Genomic DNA, 21911 nt, shown 5'->3' with positions numbered 1-21911 from the left:
GATGCCCAAGTTGAAAAACAATCACAGGCAACTGATGGAGCATCTGGTGGTAGCAAGAGAGCCAAGAAAAAGTATGCTAGAAAAACAACAAGAGGGAAAAGAAAGTGGACAGCAAGAGGGGAGAAGACATCATCAGCACAGGCTGACCATAACACATCTTCACAGGCTGCTCAGAATACATCACAGGCAGTTGCTAAAGAAATGGAAGAAGCTGATGATAAAGATGTGTTGCATGACAACATGTTGAAAGATGACCTGCATAGCACTGATGGTTCTTCTGATGAAGATGATGAAGTGCTGAAGGGAATATAATATGTTGACTTCAATGTTGAAAAGGACATGAGAAATCCACATTTCCAGGTTGGGATGCGATTTGCATCATCAACTGAGTTCAAGGTCGCAATCTAGAATTATTCTATTGCTAATAGTAGATCTGTTTGGTACTACACTAATGAAGAACTCAGAGTAAGGATAAGGTGCAAGGATCCATGCAACTGGGAGTGTTATGCTTCTCAAGAGAAGGCACTTGGGTCGAATGATTTGGTCATTAAGACCCTTTATGATGTACATGAAAACTGCAATCATGCCTGGAAAAATAAAATGGTGACTGCTAAATGGGTTGCTGGGTGATACAAGGACAGAATTAGGGTCAATATGAACATGTTGACTTTGGTCGATCAATCCTTGGTTTTGATGATTAACAAACCAAAATGTAGATTTGGTCTAATGTTTTTATGTGAGAAATTTGTTAGAATCAGGTTCAATGGTGTCAAGGAAAGAAAACCAACCAAATGAAGAAGCAAAATCAGGTCACTCATGTCGGACGGCCAAAAGGAAACTATCGGACGTCCGAAAGGATGAAGAACATCAAGAAGGAAACTCTGTCGGACGCTCGTGAGGAAGCATCGGACGTCCGGAAGGATCGGACGCACGCCTCGGACGCACATCGATCGCATCGGACGTCCGAGAAATTTCGCAAAGATTTGATGACTCTCTACCTACGTTCGGACGCAGGGTTCGGACGTCCGACAGGTGGTTCGGACGTCTGACAGGCACCTGTCGGACGTCCGACAGGCCAACGGCTAGTTTTGACAGCAATTAATATTTGACCGTTGGAGAGTCTTTTGGAGCCATTTCTCACCTTCTATAAAAACCCCAAAGCACAAGAAGACTAGAGACTTTTGCCAACACAAAATACAAGCTTACAAGTGAGATTTTTGAGTAGAAAGATTCTTTGTTGGTTGTATAAGGGGTTGGGGAAGTTGGGTTGTGAGGTTGCTCAAGTGAAGGTTACTCTCTTGGAGTAGTAAAACCTTGGTGAAGGTGAACCAATCACTTGGAGTGGTAAAACCTTGGTGAAGGTTGCCTCATTTGTATAAAATAGTTCTTAATTGGGTGAGTGATCTTTCAAGTGTAGGTTGTTGAGGGTTAACTAGAATAGTTGTAAAACTCCTTGGCTCAACCAAAGAGTATTTGGGGTGAGGAAGGAGTGAGCCTTCACTTGTACATCTTGGTTAGCATCGCCATCAATTGAAGAGACTATTGGTTTGATATTTGGTTTGCATTTCTTATGTTTTCTCTTTAATTAAGTTTTCTTTATTGTGCTTAAATTTGATATATCTTTGTGCATCATTGTGAATTTGTTTGTACTCATTGGGTTGCACCGGGCTCTTACAGAACATTCCAGTCCATTCTTTGAGGCAGACAGTGTATGAGGAGTACAAGATACAAGTATCAAAAATAATAGCTAGAAATGCTAGAGGTATAGCTGTTGACAAAATCAAAGGTTGTGCAGTTGAATAGTATAAGCATTGTAAGGATCCAAGACAACCAAGTGAAAGAGATAAACAATTTAAAGATCACAAATGTAACAGTAAATAAAAAGGAAAGGATTGCAAATCAATTAACTACCCAACTCCTCTTGAGCTTGTAGATTAATTGAAACAAACTACTTCAAGTTGATGAATTACAATCATTCTTGTGTACAAAGGAAGGTTCACCTCTTCCTTGCCCCGAACTCCACTCGGTCAAGCCAGGACGTTTTACTATCCCTCAGGACAACCCTCACAGAGCTACACTCATGAAATATTCACTCACAAATGAAAAGCTTACAAAAAACCTCACACCACTAAAACTACAAATCTTCTTTGAAAAGTATTTTCTCACTAAAATCTCTCTAGATCTTTTGTATTTTCAGTGTGCCAAAGTTATTTGAAATATCTGACCAACCACTATTTATATAGAACCAAGAAAGTGCCTCATAAATGCTTCCAATGGATAGAAAGTAGCTGAACAGTCAACTATCCGTTGGCAGTGTCGGACGTCCGATAGCCCTGTTTTATGCGTCCGACAGCAGGCAGAGAGTTTAACAAATTTTCTTCAATTCTTTCGGACGTCCGATAGGCTGGTTTTCTGCGTCCGAAAATACTCAATGGTTGTCGGACGTCCGATGCAGTCTTTTTGAGCGTCCGACAGCTTTCAGAAACTTTTGTCTTCTTTCAATAGCACTTGTTCATGAAATCACATAACTTCATAACTGAAAATATTTCTTAGAAAGATATTAGTATCATTCATTTGTTTTGTAAACATCAAAAGATAGGGATCAAGATCAACATTCTCCTCCTTTTTGATGATGACAAAACAATGGATGAAAAGAAACAAAAGTAAGTATAAGCTCCCCCTCAATCATCGCAACCAAAACTTTTAAGAGCCAAACTCATAATCTCAGAATAACTCCTCCTTACACATTGCATCCATCTCTCTCCCTTTTTATCATCATAAGATGAGAGTAATAATCAGCAACCATAATCCAACAACAATAACAGAGAATCTAATAATCCAAACAAAAAACAGAGAAATGATACCAGAATTCAGCAATACCAACATACCAACATACCAACATATCACAGAGAGATTAGCAAATCATCGTTAGATCATAATAGTTCTTTTCTCTCCCTTTTTGACATCATACAGATTCAGTAGTATTCAAAAATATCAGCGAAAACTCAAATCAAAGTATCAGAAATATAAAAAAATTTATATATTGTGAACAAGAATCACTGCAATGGTTAACAAAATCTCCTACTTATTAAAGTTAGCATCATGTCTAACTATCCACATGCATTTCATGCCTCTTCTCATATTCTTTCTCACATAACAATCACTTTTCGTGTGACTTTTTTGACAACAAAAATTACACATAATCAAAGAGTTATTTACATGAATAGATTTAATAAATCTTACTTGTCTTCTCCTATGGATAGCAAATTCGTTGGAATTAGAATTCAACCTATTTTTTTGAAAACAGACTTGTTTCTTGTGTTTAAGCAACACATTTAGACCATCCATTCTTCTTTTCAAATTACCTTGTTCCATTTTGAACAATTCACAAAACTTTATTTTTCTATCAAGCTCTAAGTGTAAAGCAGTCTCACTTTTTTTGAAGTAATTATTTTCAGCTTTCAGCTTTTTATTTTGTTAAAAAAGATTTGCATTATCTCGAAACAAAAAATAATTTTCTGTTTTAATTCTTTGTTTCTAGCATAAGATTCTTTCAAACTATCATGCAATTTTATAATGAAAGATTCAAGATCATCATCAGTTTTATCATCACTCTCAAATTGAGAGTTACAAGATGTTACCTCATCATCTCCAATGGCCATAAAAGCCAATTGAGCAGATTCTTCATCCTCTTCAATTTCACCATCGGAGTTGCACTCATTCCATGTGAATTGAAATTTGTTGAATCTTGATTTTCTTTCTTCTTTCTTCTTCATCACTGGGCACTCACTTGCATAGTGTCCAGGTTGGCCGCATTCAAAGCACTTATCAGTTTACTTTTTGTTAAACTCTAGTTTTCCTTTGTTTCTCAAGTTGTTGAACTGATTTGGGAGTGAATTGCTAAGTCCACATTTTCTGAATCTTCTCTTGTTGAGTATTAGTTTGAAGCTTCTTGTGATGAGTGCGATATCATTGTCATCACCTTCTGCATCATCTTCATCTAGGGAGGCAGAATCATCTTCATCTTGAGATGCTTTTAGAGCAATGCTCTTTCTTACTTTCGCATCCTCATCCTCTTGCATTTTGGACTTAAGTTTCAGCTCATAAGAGGTTAGAGAATTAATAAGAGATTCAATAGGCATAGTATTCAAATCTTTAGCTTCCTCAATAGCAGTCACTTTATTTTTCCAATCATTGGACAAGGCATTCAGGATTTTTCTATTTTTATCACCAAGAGAATATTCTTTTTCTAGCACCTCTAAATCCTTAATGAGGTCATTGAATCTACAATACATCTCATCAATGTTTTCATGAGGTTGTATCTTGAAAGATTCATACTTTGTAACTAAAATGGATTTCTTTTGTTCTCTAATATTCTCACTACCTTCATGAATTTCTCTTAATTTATCCCAAATTTCCTTGGCTGACTTGCAGCCTTTGACTCTAATTGATTCATTTGAGTCTAAGGCACTATAAAGAACATTCATGACTTTGACATTCAATGTGAGATTGGTTCTATCTTGAACATTCAACTCAACTCTTGCTTTTGGCCGAAACAAACCTGTATTGCATCAAGAATGTTAGCATCATGCGGTCCTTCATTCACAATAAACCATAACTCAATATCAATGGATTGTAAAAAGATAATCATTCATTCTTTCCAACTCACATAATTTGACCCATTAAATATAGGTGGTCTAATCATAGAATGTCCTTCAAAAAACATAACATTATTGGTTGTCATTTTTACTCCCAAGCCGATTGAGCTTAATCTCAAGGAGACCAAACTCTGATACCAATTGTAAGGATCGAAAACAACCAAGTGAAAGAGATAAACAATTTAAAGATCACAAATGTAACAGTAAATAAAAAGGAAAGGATTGCAAACCAATTAACTACCCAACTCCTCTTGAACTTGTAGATTAATTGAAACAAACTACTTCAAGTTGATGAATTATAATCACTCTTGTGTACAAAAAAAGGTTTACCTCCTCCTTACCCCGAACTCTACTCGGTCAAGGCAGGACGTTTTACTATTCCTCAGGACAACCCTCACAGAGCTACACTCATGAAGTATTCACTCACAAATGAAAAGCTTACAAAGAATCTCACACCACTAAGACTACAAATCTTCTTTGAAGAGTATTTTCTCACTAAAATCTCTCTAGATCTTTTGTATCTTCAGTGTGCCAAAGTTATTTGAAATATCTGACCAACCACTATTTATATAGAGACAAGAAAGTGCCTCATAAATGCTTCCAACGGATAGAAAGTAGCTGAGCAGTCAACTATACGTTGGCAGTGTCGGACGTCCGATAGCCCTGTTTTATGCGTCCGACAGCAGGCAGAGAGTTTAAGAGATTTTCTTCAATTCTTTCGGACGTCTGGTAGGCTGGTTTTCTGCGTCCGAAAATACTCAATGGTTGTCGAATGTCCGATGCAGTCTTTTTGAGCGTCCGATAGCTTTCAACAACCTTTGTCTTCTTTCAATAGCAATTGTTCATGGAATCACATAACTTCATAATTGAAAATATTTCTTGGAGAGATATTAGTATCATCCATTTGTTTTGTAAATATCAAAAGATAGGGATCAAGATCAACAAGCATATATGGAAATATTGTGAGGAGATTAAGAAGACTCACACTAATTCTGCCATGGTAGTCAAGTTCACTCCATTTAGAGATCCAAGTTTGAATCCTAGGTTCATGAGGTTGTACTGTTGTTTGGGTGCATTAAAAGAAGGATTCAAAATGTGTAGACTTGTGATTGGACTTGATGGCTACCATATAAAAGGCCCTTACCCTGGTCAACCTTTATCAGCAGTGGCAGTTGATCCCAACAATGGTTGGTAGCCTATTGCTTGGACCATAGTGGAGAAGGAAGCTACAGTCCAATGGAAATGGTTCTTATAACTTCTCCAAGTAGATCTGGAAATAGATAAACAGTATCACTACACTTTCATCTCTGATCAACAAAAGGTAAGGATCTTATTATCCATCAATTGGTGTGAGGCTTGTGGCTACTTGAAGCAATAATTCATTTCTTTTTGGTGCAGGCATTGGACAGAGCATTATCCAAGGTGCTACCCAACTCTGAGCATAGATACTGTGTGTAGCACATGTATCGAAATTTCAAGAAGAAACATCCTGGAAAGGCACTTAAAGGGATGCTATGGTCAACAATTAGGAGCAGCACAATTGAGATGTATAAAAAAGCTGCTAAGGACTTGAAAGAGTATGATAGTGAAGCATACAAGTGGATAGAGAAGGCTCCTCGTCCGATGCATTGGTGTAAGGCTTACTTTTCTCCTCACACTAAATGTGTCATGATTGTCAACAATCTATGCGAGCCTTTCAATTCACATATACTAGAGGCCAGGGATGAACCAATTATATCTTTATTGCAGAAAGCTAGAGAACTGATGATGGAAAGAATTCAAAAAAGAAAGGCTGCCATGACTAGATATCCACACTCAACTGGTCCTTTGATTAGAAAAATTATTGAGGACAGAATTGAAGAGTCTTTCCAGTGGTTCCCACAATTCAATGGGATTGATGGTTATCAGGTAAAGTGCCCAACGAATTCCCAGTTTGCTGTGAATTTGAAAAAGAAGAGTTACACTTGTCGAATTTGGGAATTATCTGGTTTACCTTGTACCCATGCCATTGCAGCAATTAAGCAAACTGAGAATGATCCACATGAAATGATTGCGGAATTTCACTACAAAAGGTTATTTTTACAGGTTTATAATAATGTCTTGAAACCCATCAGTAGCCAACTACTGTGGCCTGAGTCTAGCACTCTTCAACTCGATCTTCCAATGTCCACTGTCCAACCTGGGAGGCCAAAAAAGGCAAGGAAATGAGATGAGACAGAGGGGAAGAACCATGGAAGAAAGCTTAGAAAAAAATGTCACTATGCATTGCAGAAAATGTGTTAAAATAGGGCACAATGCTGCAACATACAAAGAGATGACTGAGCACCAAAAATCTGGTCAGCCAAAGAAAAACAAACAACCTGTGAGGATACATACAGCTTGTATTCTAAATGTCTTACATGTAGTCTCTAATCAATTCAACTTCTATTTGTACAAGGTTTCAAGAAGAAAACAGCAAGCAAAAGTAGTCTAGTCACATGGTTTAGAGACCCAATGGCAACAGCAATAGCAACAGCAAACTCCATTAGCTAACCAACCAAGCCAACCAATCGCATCTACGACTCAGCAATCAGATCTAATGTCCCAACACCCACTCCACCATTTCAGCAGTCAATACCAGTAGCCACCTATTTCAACAGCCAATACCAGTAGTTCAGTAGCCAAATCCAGCAGCTACAAGTTCTAGATCTGGCATGAAATTCAATAGAAATGGTAAACAGCCCTTGACTGATGCTGACAAAGGGATGATTAACACTAATTATGCCTATTTGGGAAAGGAACCACCCTTCAAGGTTGGTAGGTGGAAGGGTAGAAGAGGTGCAAATGCTGGTAGATCTAGATCTACAAGAGGTAGAGGTGCAGCTGCAAGTTAGATGGGATTGGATAGAGTTTTAGAGATGTTGATGATGTTGACTGATATGTACATGTGACTTAATTTTTGACTTATAATAGTTTATTTAAGTGGGGCTATTAAAATAGATGCATTAAAGTTTAGGGGATCCGCTTCATGTTAATAGTGGATGACTTTTGTTTTGTTATGGTGGATGCCTTTTATTTTTTATCCACTGTCTTTTTCCATGTTTAAAAGAAAGCTGTGTACTTCTGCAAATTGAAAACTTTTTGGTCTGTTATTGCTACAGATATTACCACCAAAAGCTGCATCCACTCAACTTTACTACTCTTATATTTTCACAATCACCCAACAACATTAACCATCCCTTGATGGCCAACATATGGTCACTCTTAATAATAGTCTTCAAATAGCAGCAGAGACAATACAACAATACAAAAACCCATGTACCGAGAAGAGCTCTTAGGAGATAGTGCTCTCTGGTCTTGTGTTTTTCCACTTTACTCTCCAATTTTGAAACTTTAAGTTCCAATTTTTTAGCTTTACTTTCCCATCTTCTTGTTGAAGTTTCTAGTTCCTCCATACTACTTTCTATTCTATTCATTCTTCAGCAAATTGGGATCACTTGAGTTGATCTTTCACACATTGTTGGATCATACCATTCCCAAAAAGCCACATCCTCATCCCGCAATTTACATTTTCCAAAACTAAATTCTCTTGTTATAACATCTCCATTACAAATCTAACATCTTACCTCTCCTAAAGTGCAGACCACATATCTTCTTGTTGGGTTTCAATTTGTCCGTGAGGTCTTCATCGTTACTGTTAATCCGCAAGAGCATCTAGGTATAGGTTTAGGAGAGCGTCTCGACATTCTTTGGCTTCTTCGATTTCTGATTGATGATTTAGGGCTCCCAATTGAGGCCCTATTTTTTACTCCACAAAAGACCAGACACACTAAACCAAGATTTTCCCTTCCCTTCTCTTCGATGGTTTAATGAAAATTGAGGTAAACGGTCAATAAATTATTAGACAAAATTGCCCCTGTACTTTGCCACGTGTAATGCTAATTTCAGAAATTAAGAGCCATTACCGACGAAATGGTCACATGTTTACTGATTAAGTTATTTAGTGGCCAATTATTAATGAACAATAGTTCGATGGTCAAAATATGATTCGGACAATAGTTCAGTGGCCGCTGAAGTTTTTTACCCTTCTTTAGAATATAGCTCCTTTAAAAAAAACCCATCAAATATTGCTCCTTAGAATGCGTGTATCCTCCTGTACTCATTGTGCCACGAGAAATATTTAATAGATTTTTTTTTGAAAGCAGCCATGGTTTAAGGAATTCGCCAAGAGCCGTTTAGAATTGGAATTCAGCAATAGAAACCATGATGTAGCTTAAATTAGACCACAAGGTCTATATGTGGGGTCATAATCCGGGTTTATCGAAATATTTGCCCTACAATTGTAGTCCAAGAAGTGCGCCCAAGCAAATTATTTTTGTCGTACTTTCTATTTTATAATGTCTTAAAATATTTATTCGATTGAAAAAATTAAAGTATCTTTTAGATTTTCATTTTGATACAGTCCCTTCATCTAATTATATGCATGTTATCATTTAAATTTAAATTTTAAATTTATGAAAATAAAATTAAAAAAAAACACAAATATCAGAATCAAATTACTATTTTTAAAAGATTGGATTCCCGAAACTAAATAATTAGAATTCGTACCGTACCGATCACGTTAAAGCTATCTCAATAATGGCTGTCATACTCATTGTGTACCTGCCACGTGAAAGTTAATAAAAATATCAGATGAGAGTCATGAGACAAGTCTTCTTGTCAACAAACTCTTATTCATCCCGTCGGCGGCGAAATAGACTGATGATGGAGGGAGAGACGCGTAATAAGTAATAATACTAGCAAAGTGCTGCAGTTTGTGGTTAAAATATTAACTGGCTCGTCAAAGACGCACAACGCGCCTGGCAAGGAGTGTGGCCCTTAAACATGTAAACTAAACAAACTAATAACCATTAGATAACATTAATTCAAATTAATTCAAAATAAAATAATTCAAAATCTTGGAGATAAAAAGGTGCGTTAGAAATTGTGTTTGTAATGTAAGCAAATAATTTTTGACTAAATAATGGCTATTCAAACACACTTAATACCCTTGTTTTATGCAAAACACTAATCACTTCCTCATGATTATTAACTCGTATTGATCTACAACCGGCAGCTCATTCTGGAAGATCTAAGTTGATTGTCAAGTACTTTTTTTTTACTATAACGATAACATTTATATAACATAATCTATTCTACTCTATGTAGAGGGGAAGTCTAAAGAGATTGTATAAAGAATTAATAGGTTTACGGATTCAACTAGATCAAACCGGTGTACTGACATCTTTTTTGAATTTTTTTCATTACAGGTGAGTTTCGAAATTTCGACCTACAATCCAGAGAGGGATTTAATCCCTTTTTTTTGGTGATTGATTGTCAACTTCTTGCTGGAGTAAATTATCTCAATTTCGATCTTAAGATCCAAGAATTCAGGTGAATGATTGCTCATTAATAATAAAATAAAGACGGCCGATATTAATGCTTAGTGACAACTCATGATCATTCTGAAACGTAATGCGTCCGATCAAGCACTAAGACTATTAGAATTCGAGCTTCTTAATAACAATTTAACAGAAAGAATACACTCTAAATGACACTGCATAGCACGTGATAAGCAGCACTTTTATCAAGAAGATCTTATTAAAATTATGTTCCAGCATGCCTGCGTTCACATCTTACTCTCACAAACCAGCAATTAGAATACTTTGAGGACTAACTCCACTTGACGTCTCTAAACTTGTATTACTTTTTTACTTTATATTCTAAACTTCAATTTTAGACACTTTACATCCTAAATTTTTAATTTTAGATACTTTAGACTCAAAACTCTCAAGTTTGTCCCATTTAAATTTAATTAATAATTACATTCACAGAATTAACGAGATAAAGGATGATTAAAATTAATGGAAACATACTATTTTGTTCTAACTGCAAGTTCTTAACTTTTTGGACCACTTTCAACATATTGTCATTGATTTATATGATTTTAATCACTATCATTAACAAAATTAACGAGATAAAAGATGATAGGAATTAATGACAAAGTACTATTTTATTTTTGTTATGATACTTTGACACCTTTTGATCATTTTTTGAGCATTACCATTGATTTGTTTGTTCTTTATGTCATTAATTTTGCTAAACATTTATCATCAATTGGATCTAATTGAACAAACTTGAACGTTTCAGGTACAAAGTGTCCAAAATTAAGAATTTAGGGCTTAAAGTATTCAAAATTGAAGTTCAGAATGCAAAGTGAAAAAATGATACAAGTTAAAAAAATGCAAACCGAAATTAGTCCACATTTTGAAGATGCAAAAGAAAACAAAAAAGAAAAAAAAATCTTCACTGTTATATATTAGGTGAGAAACTTAAGCTGAGAGCTACACTACAATATTTAATTCTCCATGAGTATCATTCTTGGTTTGTTTTTAGCGTGGTACAGGGCTGAAGTAGAATATTTGCAATAAATCCATCAATCTCAACCATGGGACACCTCACACCACCGCATTACAAGATTGTCTATATGATTTTTTAAAAAAAATAAAACTAGCCATAAAGTCTACGGCGACCAAGTGGTTGAAATAGGATAAAACAAGAAGTTGCAGAGTCCAATGGCGACCAAGTAGTTGCTGAAAATACTGCAAAGATAGCATCCAACAAGAAAGCAATACTATGGAACTTCCTTTCAACTTCATTGCTTTCTCTCTGTTCTTAGCCTTTGTTTTAACTTTGATCAAGGGAATCAAGAGATCAAAAGAACCCCAGAAACTACCACCATCTCCTTGGAAACTACCTATTATTGGTCATATGCATCATTTAATAGGCTCCCCACCACATCATGCTCTCAGAAAATTAGCTCAAAATTATGGACCCCTAATGCACATTCAGCTAGGTGAAATATCTTCGATTGTGGTAACTTCACCGCGTTTGGCAAAGGAGATCATGAAAACTCATGATCTTGCCTTTGCAGACCGCGGAGAATTTCTATCTGGAAAGATCATATGCTACAATTGTTCAGACATCGCTTGCTGTCGATATGGTGACTACTGGAGACAAATGCGTAAAATATGCACCTTGGAGCTCCTTAGTGCTAAAAGTGTCCGATCATTTGCTTCTGTTCGCCAAGATGAGGCTTTGCATCTGATATCATCGATTAGGGTTCTAGCTGGTGCTCAAGAACCAATCGATTTAACAGAAAAAGTGTCCTCATACACCAGTTCCGTGGTTTGCAGAGCAGCATTTGGGAAAGTAAGCAAAGATGATCATGTTGCATTCTTACAGCTACTCAAAGAAGTAACTCGCCTAACAAGTGCCTTCGATATTTCTGATCTGTTTCCATCATTCAAGATTCTTCATTTTCTCCTTTCAGCGGAAACTAAACTTCTTAACATCCACCACAAGGTAGATAAAGTTTTGGATAAGATAATCAATCAGCATCTTGAAAACCTATCAGAAAGAAAAACATCCACAGGTGAATACGGCCATGAAGATTTAATTGACGTCCTATTACGAGTTCAAGGAAGTGATGAACTCCAATTTCCAATTACCAACAACAATATCAAAGCTGTTATTATTGTAAGTATTCGACCAATTTTTGTCCGGTTATCACTACATCTTTTAGTCTCTAACCAAGAATTTATGCATTGAATTTGGTGCAGAATATATTTGCAGCAGGAAATGAGACTTCATCCACAACAGTGGACTGGGCGATGTCCGAAATGATTAGAAATCCAGGCGCGATGGCTAAGGCACAGAGTGAAATAAGGAATGCTTTCAGAGGAAAAAACTCGATTGAAGAAACTGATATTCAACAACTGCAATACCTAAAGTTAGTGATTAAAGAAACTCTGAGGTTACACCCTCCTGCCCCTTTGTTGCTTCCAAGAGAGTGTAGGGTGGAATGTGAAATTGATGGATACATCATCCCTGCCAGAACAAGAGTGTTGGTCAATGCCTGGGCAATCGGAAGAGACCCTGAGTATTGGGATGATCCAGAATGTTTCAAACCAGAGAGATTTGCAAACAGTTCCATTGATTTCAATGGAACTCACTTTGAGTATCTCCCATTTGGTGCAGGAAGGAGAATTTGTGCAGGGATTTCATTTGGATTGGCCAATGTTGAGCTTCCTTTGGCTCTTTTGCTCTATCATTTCGATTGGAAACTCCCAAGTGGCCTCAATTCCAGAGATTTAGACATGAAAGAGACTGTTGGAATAGCTACATCAAGATCAGACAATCTTCGCTTGAAGGCCACTTTATATGATCCATGATATATCCTTGGTTCGACAAACCAAATTTTGTATACAAACTAAAGCTTGAATTGGTAATATCTGCAGATGCTGCCGTCCTCTTTGACAACAAGCAAGTTCAACTTGATGGTTTTGTGACTATATTATGATAATCATCTTTTGATAATATTCTTAGCCTCTTTTTTGAGCAAACTTCTTTATGATTACATATAAAACAAATACCTAGTATATGATCGGGTTGTTTATATATCTCAAATTGAGTAATCATTAAAATGTTTCTTTTCAACTACAATGGAATTCGTTACATTTTGTGAATGAGTATAATTGTGGGACGTGAGTTCAAGTTTGAAGGGAATTTTGAAAGAGTGGTCGCTAAAAATCAAGGTTGAGTTTGATGAAGCTTAAACTTGACCTGCATTCAGGCTCGATGCATTGTCATTATGTGAATAATTATGTGTTGCAAACTGTCAATTAAGGTTAATCCCAATTTAAGTGATCAAATATAGTTTGAGTTTAATGTATCTAATAGGGTGTGGGCCTTTAATGTATAGAGATTTAAGGGCTCCTATTTCTATGATGGGCTGAAATAGGGTTCCAAAGGGTAACAAGAATGCTACCTATAAATAGGGTCATGGTCCCACGGTCACACGAATTCTTATTTTGTCGTATTTTCTAGTACCACAAAATATAGCTCTTCCCTGATATCCCACCGTCAGGAAAGATACTAAAGAGATACTAAGGGCTCTCTAAAAGGATTGACAAATACGTTTTGACCTGGAAGGCCACCTCAATATCTTTGAAGATTCAAATATCAGATTGTCGATATGAATCCAGGTACGCTTCCGCAATTTTTACTGTTGTTTTATTTATTAATAATCGCCATATAGATTTTGGATTTAATAAGTGATAATTTTCACCAAAGATTAAATATAAATAACCACCCTAACATGTCAAGCTTACCCAAATTAAGCTTCAGTAAATAAAAATTACTATGCAGTCAGGCTTGAACTCTATTCTGATTAACTTGAGTGGAATGAACTATCCGATATGAAAATAACTCAACTATACTCCTAATTAAAATAAAGATTAACTGTGGCTTAGAAGGAAACATTGGCGTAATGCACTTGAGAAAATATACAATCATGTAAAGAATGTAAAATCAACCCCAACTCAATAGCAATTTTATTAAAAAAAAAAAAGGTTTATACTTATGACTTGTATATGCACAATCGTTCATGGGTGCACTATATCAAATTAAGTGGAATATATAGGCTGTCTTTTTTTTTTTTTAAGGAAAATGTGTGGGCAGTCTAACATCATCCATTCTCCCTAGGTAAAGAATACTCTTATAAAATTATATGTGGCATTTGTGAATAAGATACAAAATTTGGGTTCAAAAGTTTGATAGGAGTGTTAATTTCTTAATTACATCGACGACGACAAATCGTTGGTTTGACAAAATCTGGTTGGACAACTTAGTAGGACCCTTTTTTCAATTTGAGGATCCCAAAATGGTTTCTTATAAAATAAATAATCTTAATATCAATTACTCATCCACTAGGCAATGGCTCAGTGGTCACCAGGGACTTAGGCTGTAGGCGAGGATTCAAACCTCACCTGCAGCGAAAAAAATCTAAGGGTTATGTTATAACACTCCCTTGGTCTAGTTGGGTCTGTATACCCACTAGTCCCTACAACAGTCTCCTTAGGCTTCCCCTCCCCCTAGATTAGGATAGAGTAGGTTATACAAATGTATTGTTGCTAACAAAAAAAATAATATCAATTACTCCAATGACGGTAAAACAGCCAGAGTACTACTAAGACTATGCATAGGCTTCAGTGCAGACATTAAGTTCTTCTTCATCTCAAGTTTACTATTATTTATTTATTAATTTCCTATTGTTATTTTTACTTATTTGCAATAAAAATTGCTTAAATAATCATTTTTATTTGTTTTGTAGGTTTGTGCCAAAAAAAAAGAGCAAAAAAAAAAAAAGGAGGAAAAATTAAAAAAAATGAAAATTTAAAAATTAAAAGAAATAGTAGAGGTTTGTTTTGTTTTGTTTTCTTTTGCTTCTAACCCAATAAAAATCCCCACAATGAACCCAACACTAGATCCACTCAAAACCCAATTCCTAAACCCCTAAATGAACCCACTCAAAATTCAACAAAAGCCCACCTGAGCCCCAGAAAAAACTAGGAAAGAAAGAAAAATAAGAAGAGGCCCATTGGCCCATTTCTTTTCCTTCCCTGAAAAAAAAAATGCAGCTCCTCATACGCGTGTATAGCTGTCAAACAAACCCATTTAACTAAATTTACTTATACCCGTCCATGAATAGATGGGTATGGGTATCTTAAATTTTTGCATATGGATATAAATGGGTTATCCAATAATACCAATTTATTAAATGGGTATTATTGGGTAACCCATCAAATTCAATTAACCCATTTAGAATTGTTTTCCCCTAAATCTCCTCTCTTCCCCCACCCATTTTTTTTTCAAATTTTTTATTTTGTCATGATGTTAACTACTTTAGTTTCATTATTATTATTATTATTATTATTATTATTATTATTATTTGTTAGTTTTATCTTATCATTTTATTTTCTCTTCGTTTATTAACTTGTTCATTTTTTAGCATTACCAATTTATGATAAGTTTTAACCTATTTTCTTACTTTTCCAAAATGAAATTTTAAATTTACACTCGAAAAAATGCTAGAGGTTCAAATTTTTTGGATTAAGTTTTTATGTTAACTTTTATAGTACTTAATTCAAAATTTTATATACTTATTGTTTAATTATTAAATAATATGTAATTTTGCGACATAGAGTACAGATGGAAAAAAATTGATAATTAGGTTTATTGAGCATTATAAATAAATATTTAAAACTAATGGGGGTCATACCCCCTTCCAAAGTTTTAAAAATTTTAATTCATATTGTATAAATATTTGTGTAAAACAAAGTTGGCCCTTCTATTTTTTTGCAATTTTAGTTTATATTATGAAAATATATATGTGTGTGTGTCAGTGTGTATGTGTGCATGTGTGTGTGAATTAACTACATTTGAATTAATTTTTTTCTTAAAAAAGTTATTTACTTTTTACATCCCTTTATAATTATAGTTAATATTTGATATTTTTAGATGTCATATATTTAAATAGATGAAACTTATTTCAAAATGAAATACTTACAAACATTATGCATTCAACTTGATAATTTTGTACAAAGATGGGAACATTTTTTACATCAATCAACTATTAATATGAAACCACTATTGGTGGTTTAATTAATTTTGGTGAATTTTGTGGAGTTCGTACTACAAAAAAAGTTCAGTGAGACTTGTATTTCTTGGAAGTGAATTTGATGAATCTTTTTGAAATATTTCAGTGGGATCACTATAATGTAACATTCATTTTGTGATCAGTTGTTTTCTCCTTTTAATCTTGCGGGTTTGGAATTAAGATGCCATTGAAGTCAATGATGGAACCAATGGGACCATAGCCCCCCCCCCCCCCCCAAGTTTTAAAAATTTTAATTTATATTTTGTAAATATTTGTGTAAAACAAAGTTAGCCCTCCTAATTTTTTATAATTTTAGTTTATATTATGAGAATATATATATATATATATATATGTATATGTGTGTGTGTGTGAATTAACTACCTTTGAATTAATTTTTTCTTAAAAAGTTATTTACTTTTTATATCCCTTTATAATTAAAATTAATAGTTGATATTTTTAGATGTCATATATTTAAATAGATGAAAATTATTTTGAACATAACATATAAAAATAATTATGTTCGAAAAAATTTTAGCCCCTTTAGAAAAAAAAATCTTGGTTTCGTCACTGATTAAAATGCTTGTAAGTGGGATTCATCCATGGTAAGAATGTGATACATAATCTTTTTTTTTCAGTGTATTTAACTTGTGTGATGACAAATGAAATGGGAAAAAGGGGTTAGTGATCATCAGTTTTGTGAATGCTTATGAGAGTAAAATATATTATGACACTAAGATGGGTTAAAAACAAAAAAGCCCCCCGTGGTATACCTAATACACAGAAAATTCCCCTATGGTTTCAAAACATACAAAACGACATCTCATGTTTTGAATTAAATTATAAATTAATAGAATTCATTAAACTTAACGGAATCCGGTAAATTTAACAAAAAATTTAATGGAATCCAGTAAAGTCAACGGTAAACTTAACGGAATCTGTTAAGTTTAACAGACGAGACTGTCATTTTCGTTAAGTTTAACGAATTCTGTTAGTTTACAATTTAGTTCAAAACATGAGATGTTCGTTTTGTATGTTTTGAAACCATGTGAGATTTTTCTATGTATTAGATATATCACGGGAGACTTTTTTGTTTTTTACCCCAATAAGATGCATAGAATTGTAAAAATTGTAATTCAAACATGCTCCTAAAATTTTGGATATATGACTTTCGTAGTTGCAAGTTTCTTAAATTAACATTTAGTTATTGCTATCAGTGATGTAATAAGTGTGAGTATTGCTATTAGTGATGTGGTAAGTGTCAGTAGTAATTGTGAGATATGAATTGGAATTTGCAGATACCATTTTGGAGGGGCGGTTATTATCTGTTAGTTAAAATTTAGGAGTTTTAATTTTGTGGGTTAGTGGGTCACGTAAATTGAAGAGTGGAAAGGGATAAGGAGACGACAAGAGTTATTGAATTAAAATAAATCTAAAATTATAGTAAAAAGGGATTCATATTTCTGACGCATGATTCAATTGTGCTTTTTTTTTAAATGGATTTAATCCAAAATTTAAATTTACAATTCCTCCTTACCGTCGAATTCAATCCTCTTTTTTTTTTAAAAAAAAAAAAAAGATTTGAACTCAAAATTTCTTATTTACAATTCCTCTTTAACTTATCACCCAGTCTAACCTTCCCTCGGTATGACTCAATGATAATCATACATAAGTTGCAACCAATCGGTCAAATAATTGACAAATATTCTACCACTACCAAGTGAATAACATGGTCATAAATGCATAGGGTTAATAAGAAAAATCCTACTTTAAGCGACGTAGGACTTGTCTGACAGACACAAATTAAAAGATGCCCAATTTTTTATTTTTAGGAGTCCCATCTTTGAATTTATTGCATAGAGATATTGTTCTTTTAGAGTCACTTTTTGTGCATGAACTTGGTGTATAATATACTTTATCCCCTTGAACTTTGGGGATAATTACATTTTACCACCTTCAACTTTAAAAATATGAGTGTTATGAAACGCTAGTCAACATTGGAAATCTTAACAGCGATTAAAAACACATGAGAGTTATGAAAACATTGTCCTTTTCTTGTCAAAATTATTTATAATTTATAATTATTGCCTTTTCCCAAAAAGCAAGTGAAATTTGATTTAATCTCCATTTTTCTCTTATTTTTTTCCTTTTTTTCTTAAAGATGATCAATAGTCATTCCCTATTTACCCTTTTAACGACTGGAATGTTGACCTATTAGTTACAGGTGAAGCGTCATTCCAACTAAATTTTACTTCATTGTCGTATTTTTCTCTTCTAAGTTTAAAAATAAGGCATAACAGCCTTTTTTTTAAAATAATTTTGGTTAAGTATTTAATATTTTACCAATTTAACAACCAAGAATAATAATAATAATAATAATATAATATAATTATTTTTTTAAAGAATAATAAGTTTAATATTACCTTATCTTTTGAAAATTTTTCTAACTAAATTTAATGTTATTTTTTTCCTGTAGGGAAAGGGTGGAATTTTAAAAGTGCGGGAGAAGGGGGATTTGAAGCAATTTATTATTATTATGTTGCTATTATACATATTGTTTGATTTAAAGTCCAATAAATTAAACAAATTATACATTAAGGTGAACACTAATCCAATAGGAAAAGTTTTAAAGATAATAGTAAATAAAATGTATACCTTGTTTTTTTCCTTGCGGATAAAGTGCATATTTTGAAAATTGAGAGTAGTAAAGCGTGATTATCCCAAGCTCTAGAGAGGCAAGGTGGTACCCCTAAATAGTTCTCCAATTCTTATAATGGATCTATAGAATTACATTGCGGAAAAAAAAAGAATTGAAATTAAATCTTTTGTAGAGATACCCATTTTCCAGGAGAGACAGTTAAAATATCGTGACAGTGACGTTTTGATACTGATACCACCAGGACCATACAAAAAAAAAAAAAAAGTCTTAAGATGCAAGTTTCTTCCTCTTCACCTAACCTTCCCTTTAAAAGCATGCTCATTTTCTGTGGTTCCCGTGTGGTGTGTGTTTTAAATGTATTAATACCCCCAAGTGATAGCCTAAACTATTAGGACGAATTCATTTAACCAATTGGTTATCTACTTAGCTTCCCAATTTTTATTCCGAAGGTTTTATGGTGGGTTCAAAATTTAATGACCTTATATAATCTCTATTTTTCTCTTCTAAGTTTAAAAACAAGGCATATCAATCAACCTTTTTCTTAACAATTTTGGTTAAGTATTTCATATTTAACAATTTGACATACAAGAGTAATGGTAGTGTAATAAAAACTATTTTTTAAGAATACAAGTTTAATATTAGTTGATTTTTTGAAAATTTTGCTATATCATTTTGCTGTTATTACTTTGTTATTATCCTTATTGTTTGATTCAAAGTCTGGTAAATTAAACAAAGTATATATTAAAGTGACTGTTAATCCAATAGAAAACATTTTAAGGATAATAAACAAAATGAAAACATTTGTTTTTTTTTTAACCTTTCATCAATTGGAGATTTTTGTATAGTAGATAGCATGGAGAAAAATGTGTGTTGTTAGCAATAGAAAGGAAATACTATTAAGTTATAAATAATCATATATTAAAAGGCAACTACATCATTGTACACACTTTCTATGCATTTCTAACTTTGACTAGTTTTTATGGGGCGTAAAGTGTATATTTTGAAGATTGAGAGTGGTAAAATATGATTATCTCCAAAGTCTAGACGAGCAAAGTGTTAACCCTAAACAAATCTAAAATTTTTATAACAGACCCATAGAACTAAATTACAAAAACAGAAGAGGAATTGAATTTAAAATATTTTTTTTGGTGATACCTATTTTCCAGGAGAGACAAATAAAATATTCCAACATAGCGGCTTTTTGATACCGTTACCACCAAGTAAAAAAATAAAAGAAAATCTAAACATATATGTTTCTTCCACTTCACCAAATCTGACATAGGTGGATGTCTACCGCGATAAAGTAATCGACAACTCAAAACGCTAGTTTAGACGACGTGCTTAATATCCGTAATGAAGAAATAGATTGTCGATAGAGTTCTGACGTTTCCGGCTTATGTATTGCGATATAAAGGACTTTTATTGTAGTCAATTTCTTTCTTTTTCTTTTTTTTTTTTAAAAGAACGCAGGGATTTTAATAAAAGATATTTTAACACAGTTTAATAAAGGATGCTAAAATTAGCGGTCCAATTACACTAAGCTTCTTGTCATCTTGTCATGATAATTTCAAACATTTTTGTTTTGAACCTCCAAGTTATCATCTTTCTTTCTTTTTTCTCATGACAAATATTTTTATTCTCCCCTCAAGAATATTAAGTGTGAAATCGTGATCTTAATAAACAAAATATGCTCTAACATACCAATTCGGGATGGGACTTTTATGAATTAGTAAAAATCAAATGAAATCATGAGCAAACTTTTTTATCTCATAAAAGTTGATCCATTTAATTTGAAGTTTCTTTATTCTTTTGATTTTCACTTGTATTGAAAACTTGAAAAAGATAGTGTGCAATCATATGACGCTAACTAAAATCACTAGTTCTATATGAGAAGAGTGATGAAAAGTTAAATGTGTGATTTGATAAGTTGGAAAGAAATTAATTTGTGAGAAAGCATAACTTGCTTTTAAACCTAGCGAATAGTTTTTAGAAAGATAATTTGGTTTGGAGCAATTTATTATTTTCCCTGTTCATGTATTTTCCTATATCGATTAGCAATTTAGAACACAATATTTTCACTCGGTTTTGTAGGCATTCCCAATATTCGTTTTGAAAGGAATAGAATGAAAAATAGAAGTTTTAAAATTATGACAAAAAGATTAGGGATAAAAGAGAGCATAATGGCCCCATATATTGGGGAATTGAAGTCAAAATTATGAGTTAGTTGAATCATCAAAAGATAGAGATGGAAGTTGATAGGAGGCCTTCTATGCAAGGATAGGAAACGTGTGGTTTAGTAGTGTTTTTGGAGAAAAATCCACTTTCCATCCCTAAATTTTGAGATGGGGGCACATTTCATCCCCAAACTTTCAGACAAGCAACTTGAACCGCTGGAAGTACTTATTATAGATATTTGAGGCTAAAGGTGACAATTTTCGACACGACCTGAAAACACGACACGAATCTAACACGAAATTAATGGGTTTGGGTTGAGATTTCGGAAATTCGGGTCAGAATTGGGTTGAACCCGAAAAGAAAACAGGTCGATTTCGGGTCAACCCGTGGTGACCCGATATGACCCGTTTACGAATTAAAAATAATTTAATAAACATAAAAATAATTTTATCTAACTAAACTAAGTTATTCTTTTTTTCAAAGGCATTAATTACTTAATCCTAAATGAATTTATTTAATTTGTGTGAAGTTGAAATTATTATATTTGGACAAATAATATATTATATTATTTTTTACTTTTATACTGTTTTAATTTATTTTTTATTTTGTTTGGGATAAAACACTTTTACGGTGTTTAATTTATTTTAGATTTGGTTTGGAATTATTTATTTAAATTTTTATTACTTGATTATGTAATTAGTTTTGTGAGAAATTAATTTTATTAGAAATTACAGTGATAAATTAATAAATTAAAATTAAATTTCGGGTTATTTCGGGTCGACCCGCCAACCCGCCAACCTGAAATTTTCGGGTTCAGGTCAGTATATCTGACCCGTCACAGATTGGCGGGTCGGGTTCGGGTCAACAAATTTTCTGAAGGGTCGGGTCAGACCCAACCCGCCAA

General features: G+C 33.7%; 2 protein-coding genes across 2 annotated transcripts; both read left to right on the top strand.

Moving 5' to 3' along the window:
* The first annotated feature begins 6119 nt into the window (after positions 1-6119).
* Positions 6120-6866, top strand: LOC113705913 (uncharacterized). The gene has a single exon (XM_027227816.2). The coding sequence runs from the start codon at positions 6120-6122 to the stop codon at positions 6864-6866; it is 747 nt and encodes a 248-aa protein (XP_027083617.2).
* Positions 6867-11122: 4256 nt separating this feature from the next.
* Positions 11123-13057, top strand: LOC113705452 (premnaspirodiene oxygenase-like). Its single transcript, XM_027227303.2, has 2 exons — positions 11123-12215; positions 12299-13057. The coding sequence occupies exons 1-2, from the start codon at positions 11313-11315 to the stop codon at positions 12908-12910; spliced, it is 1515 nt and encodes a 504-aa protein (XP_027083104.1). The 5' UTR covers positions 11123-11312; the 3' UTR covers positions 12911-13057.
* The last annotated feature ends 8854 nt before the right edge of the window (positions 13058-21911 follow it).

The sequence above is a fragment of the Coffea arabica genome, chromosome 8c (assembly GCF_036785885.1).
Source record: "Coffea arabica cultivar ET-39 chromosome 8c, Coffea Arabica ET-39 HiFi, whole genome shotgun sequence".
NCBI lineage: Eukaryota > Viridiplantae > Streptophyta > Magnoliopsida > Gentianales > Rubiaceae > Coffea > Coffea arabica.
This window is presented reverse-complemented; position numbering and strand designations above follow the sequence as displayed.

Coding starts and splice junctions, on each gene's coding strand:
- LOC113705913 (XM_027227816.2), top strand. CDS start 6,120: ATGTATCGAAATTTCAAGAAGAAACATCCTGGAAAGGCACTTAAAGGG.
- LOC113705452 (XM_027227303.2), top strand. CDS start 11,313: ATGGAACTTCCTTTCAACTTCATTGCTTTCTCTCTGTTCTTAGCCTTT. Junction 12,216..12,298: donor ATATCAAAGCTGTTATTATT/GTAAGTATTCGA, acceptor AATTTGGTGCAG/AATATATTTGCAGCAGGAAA.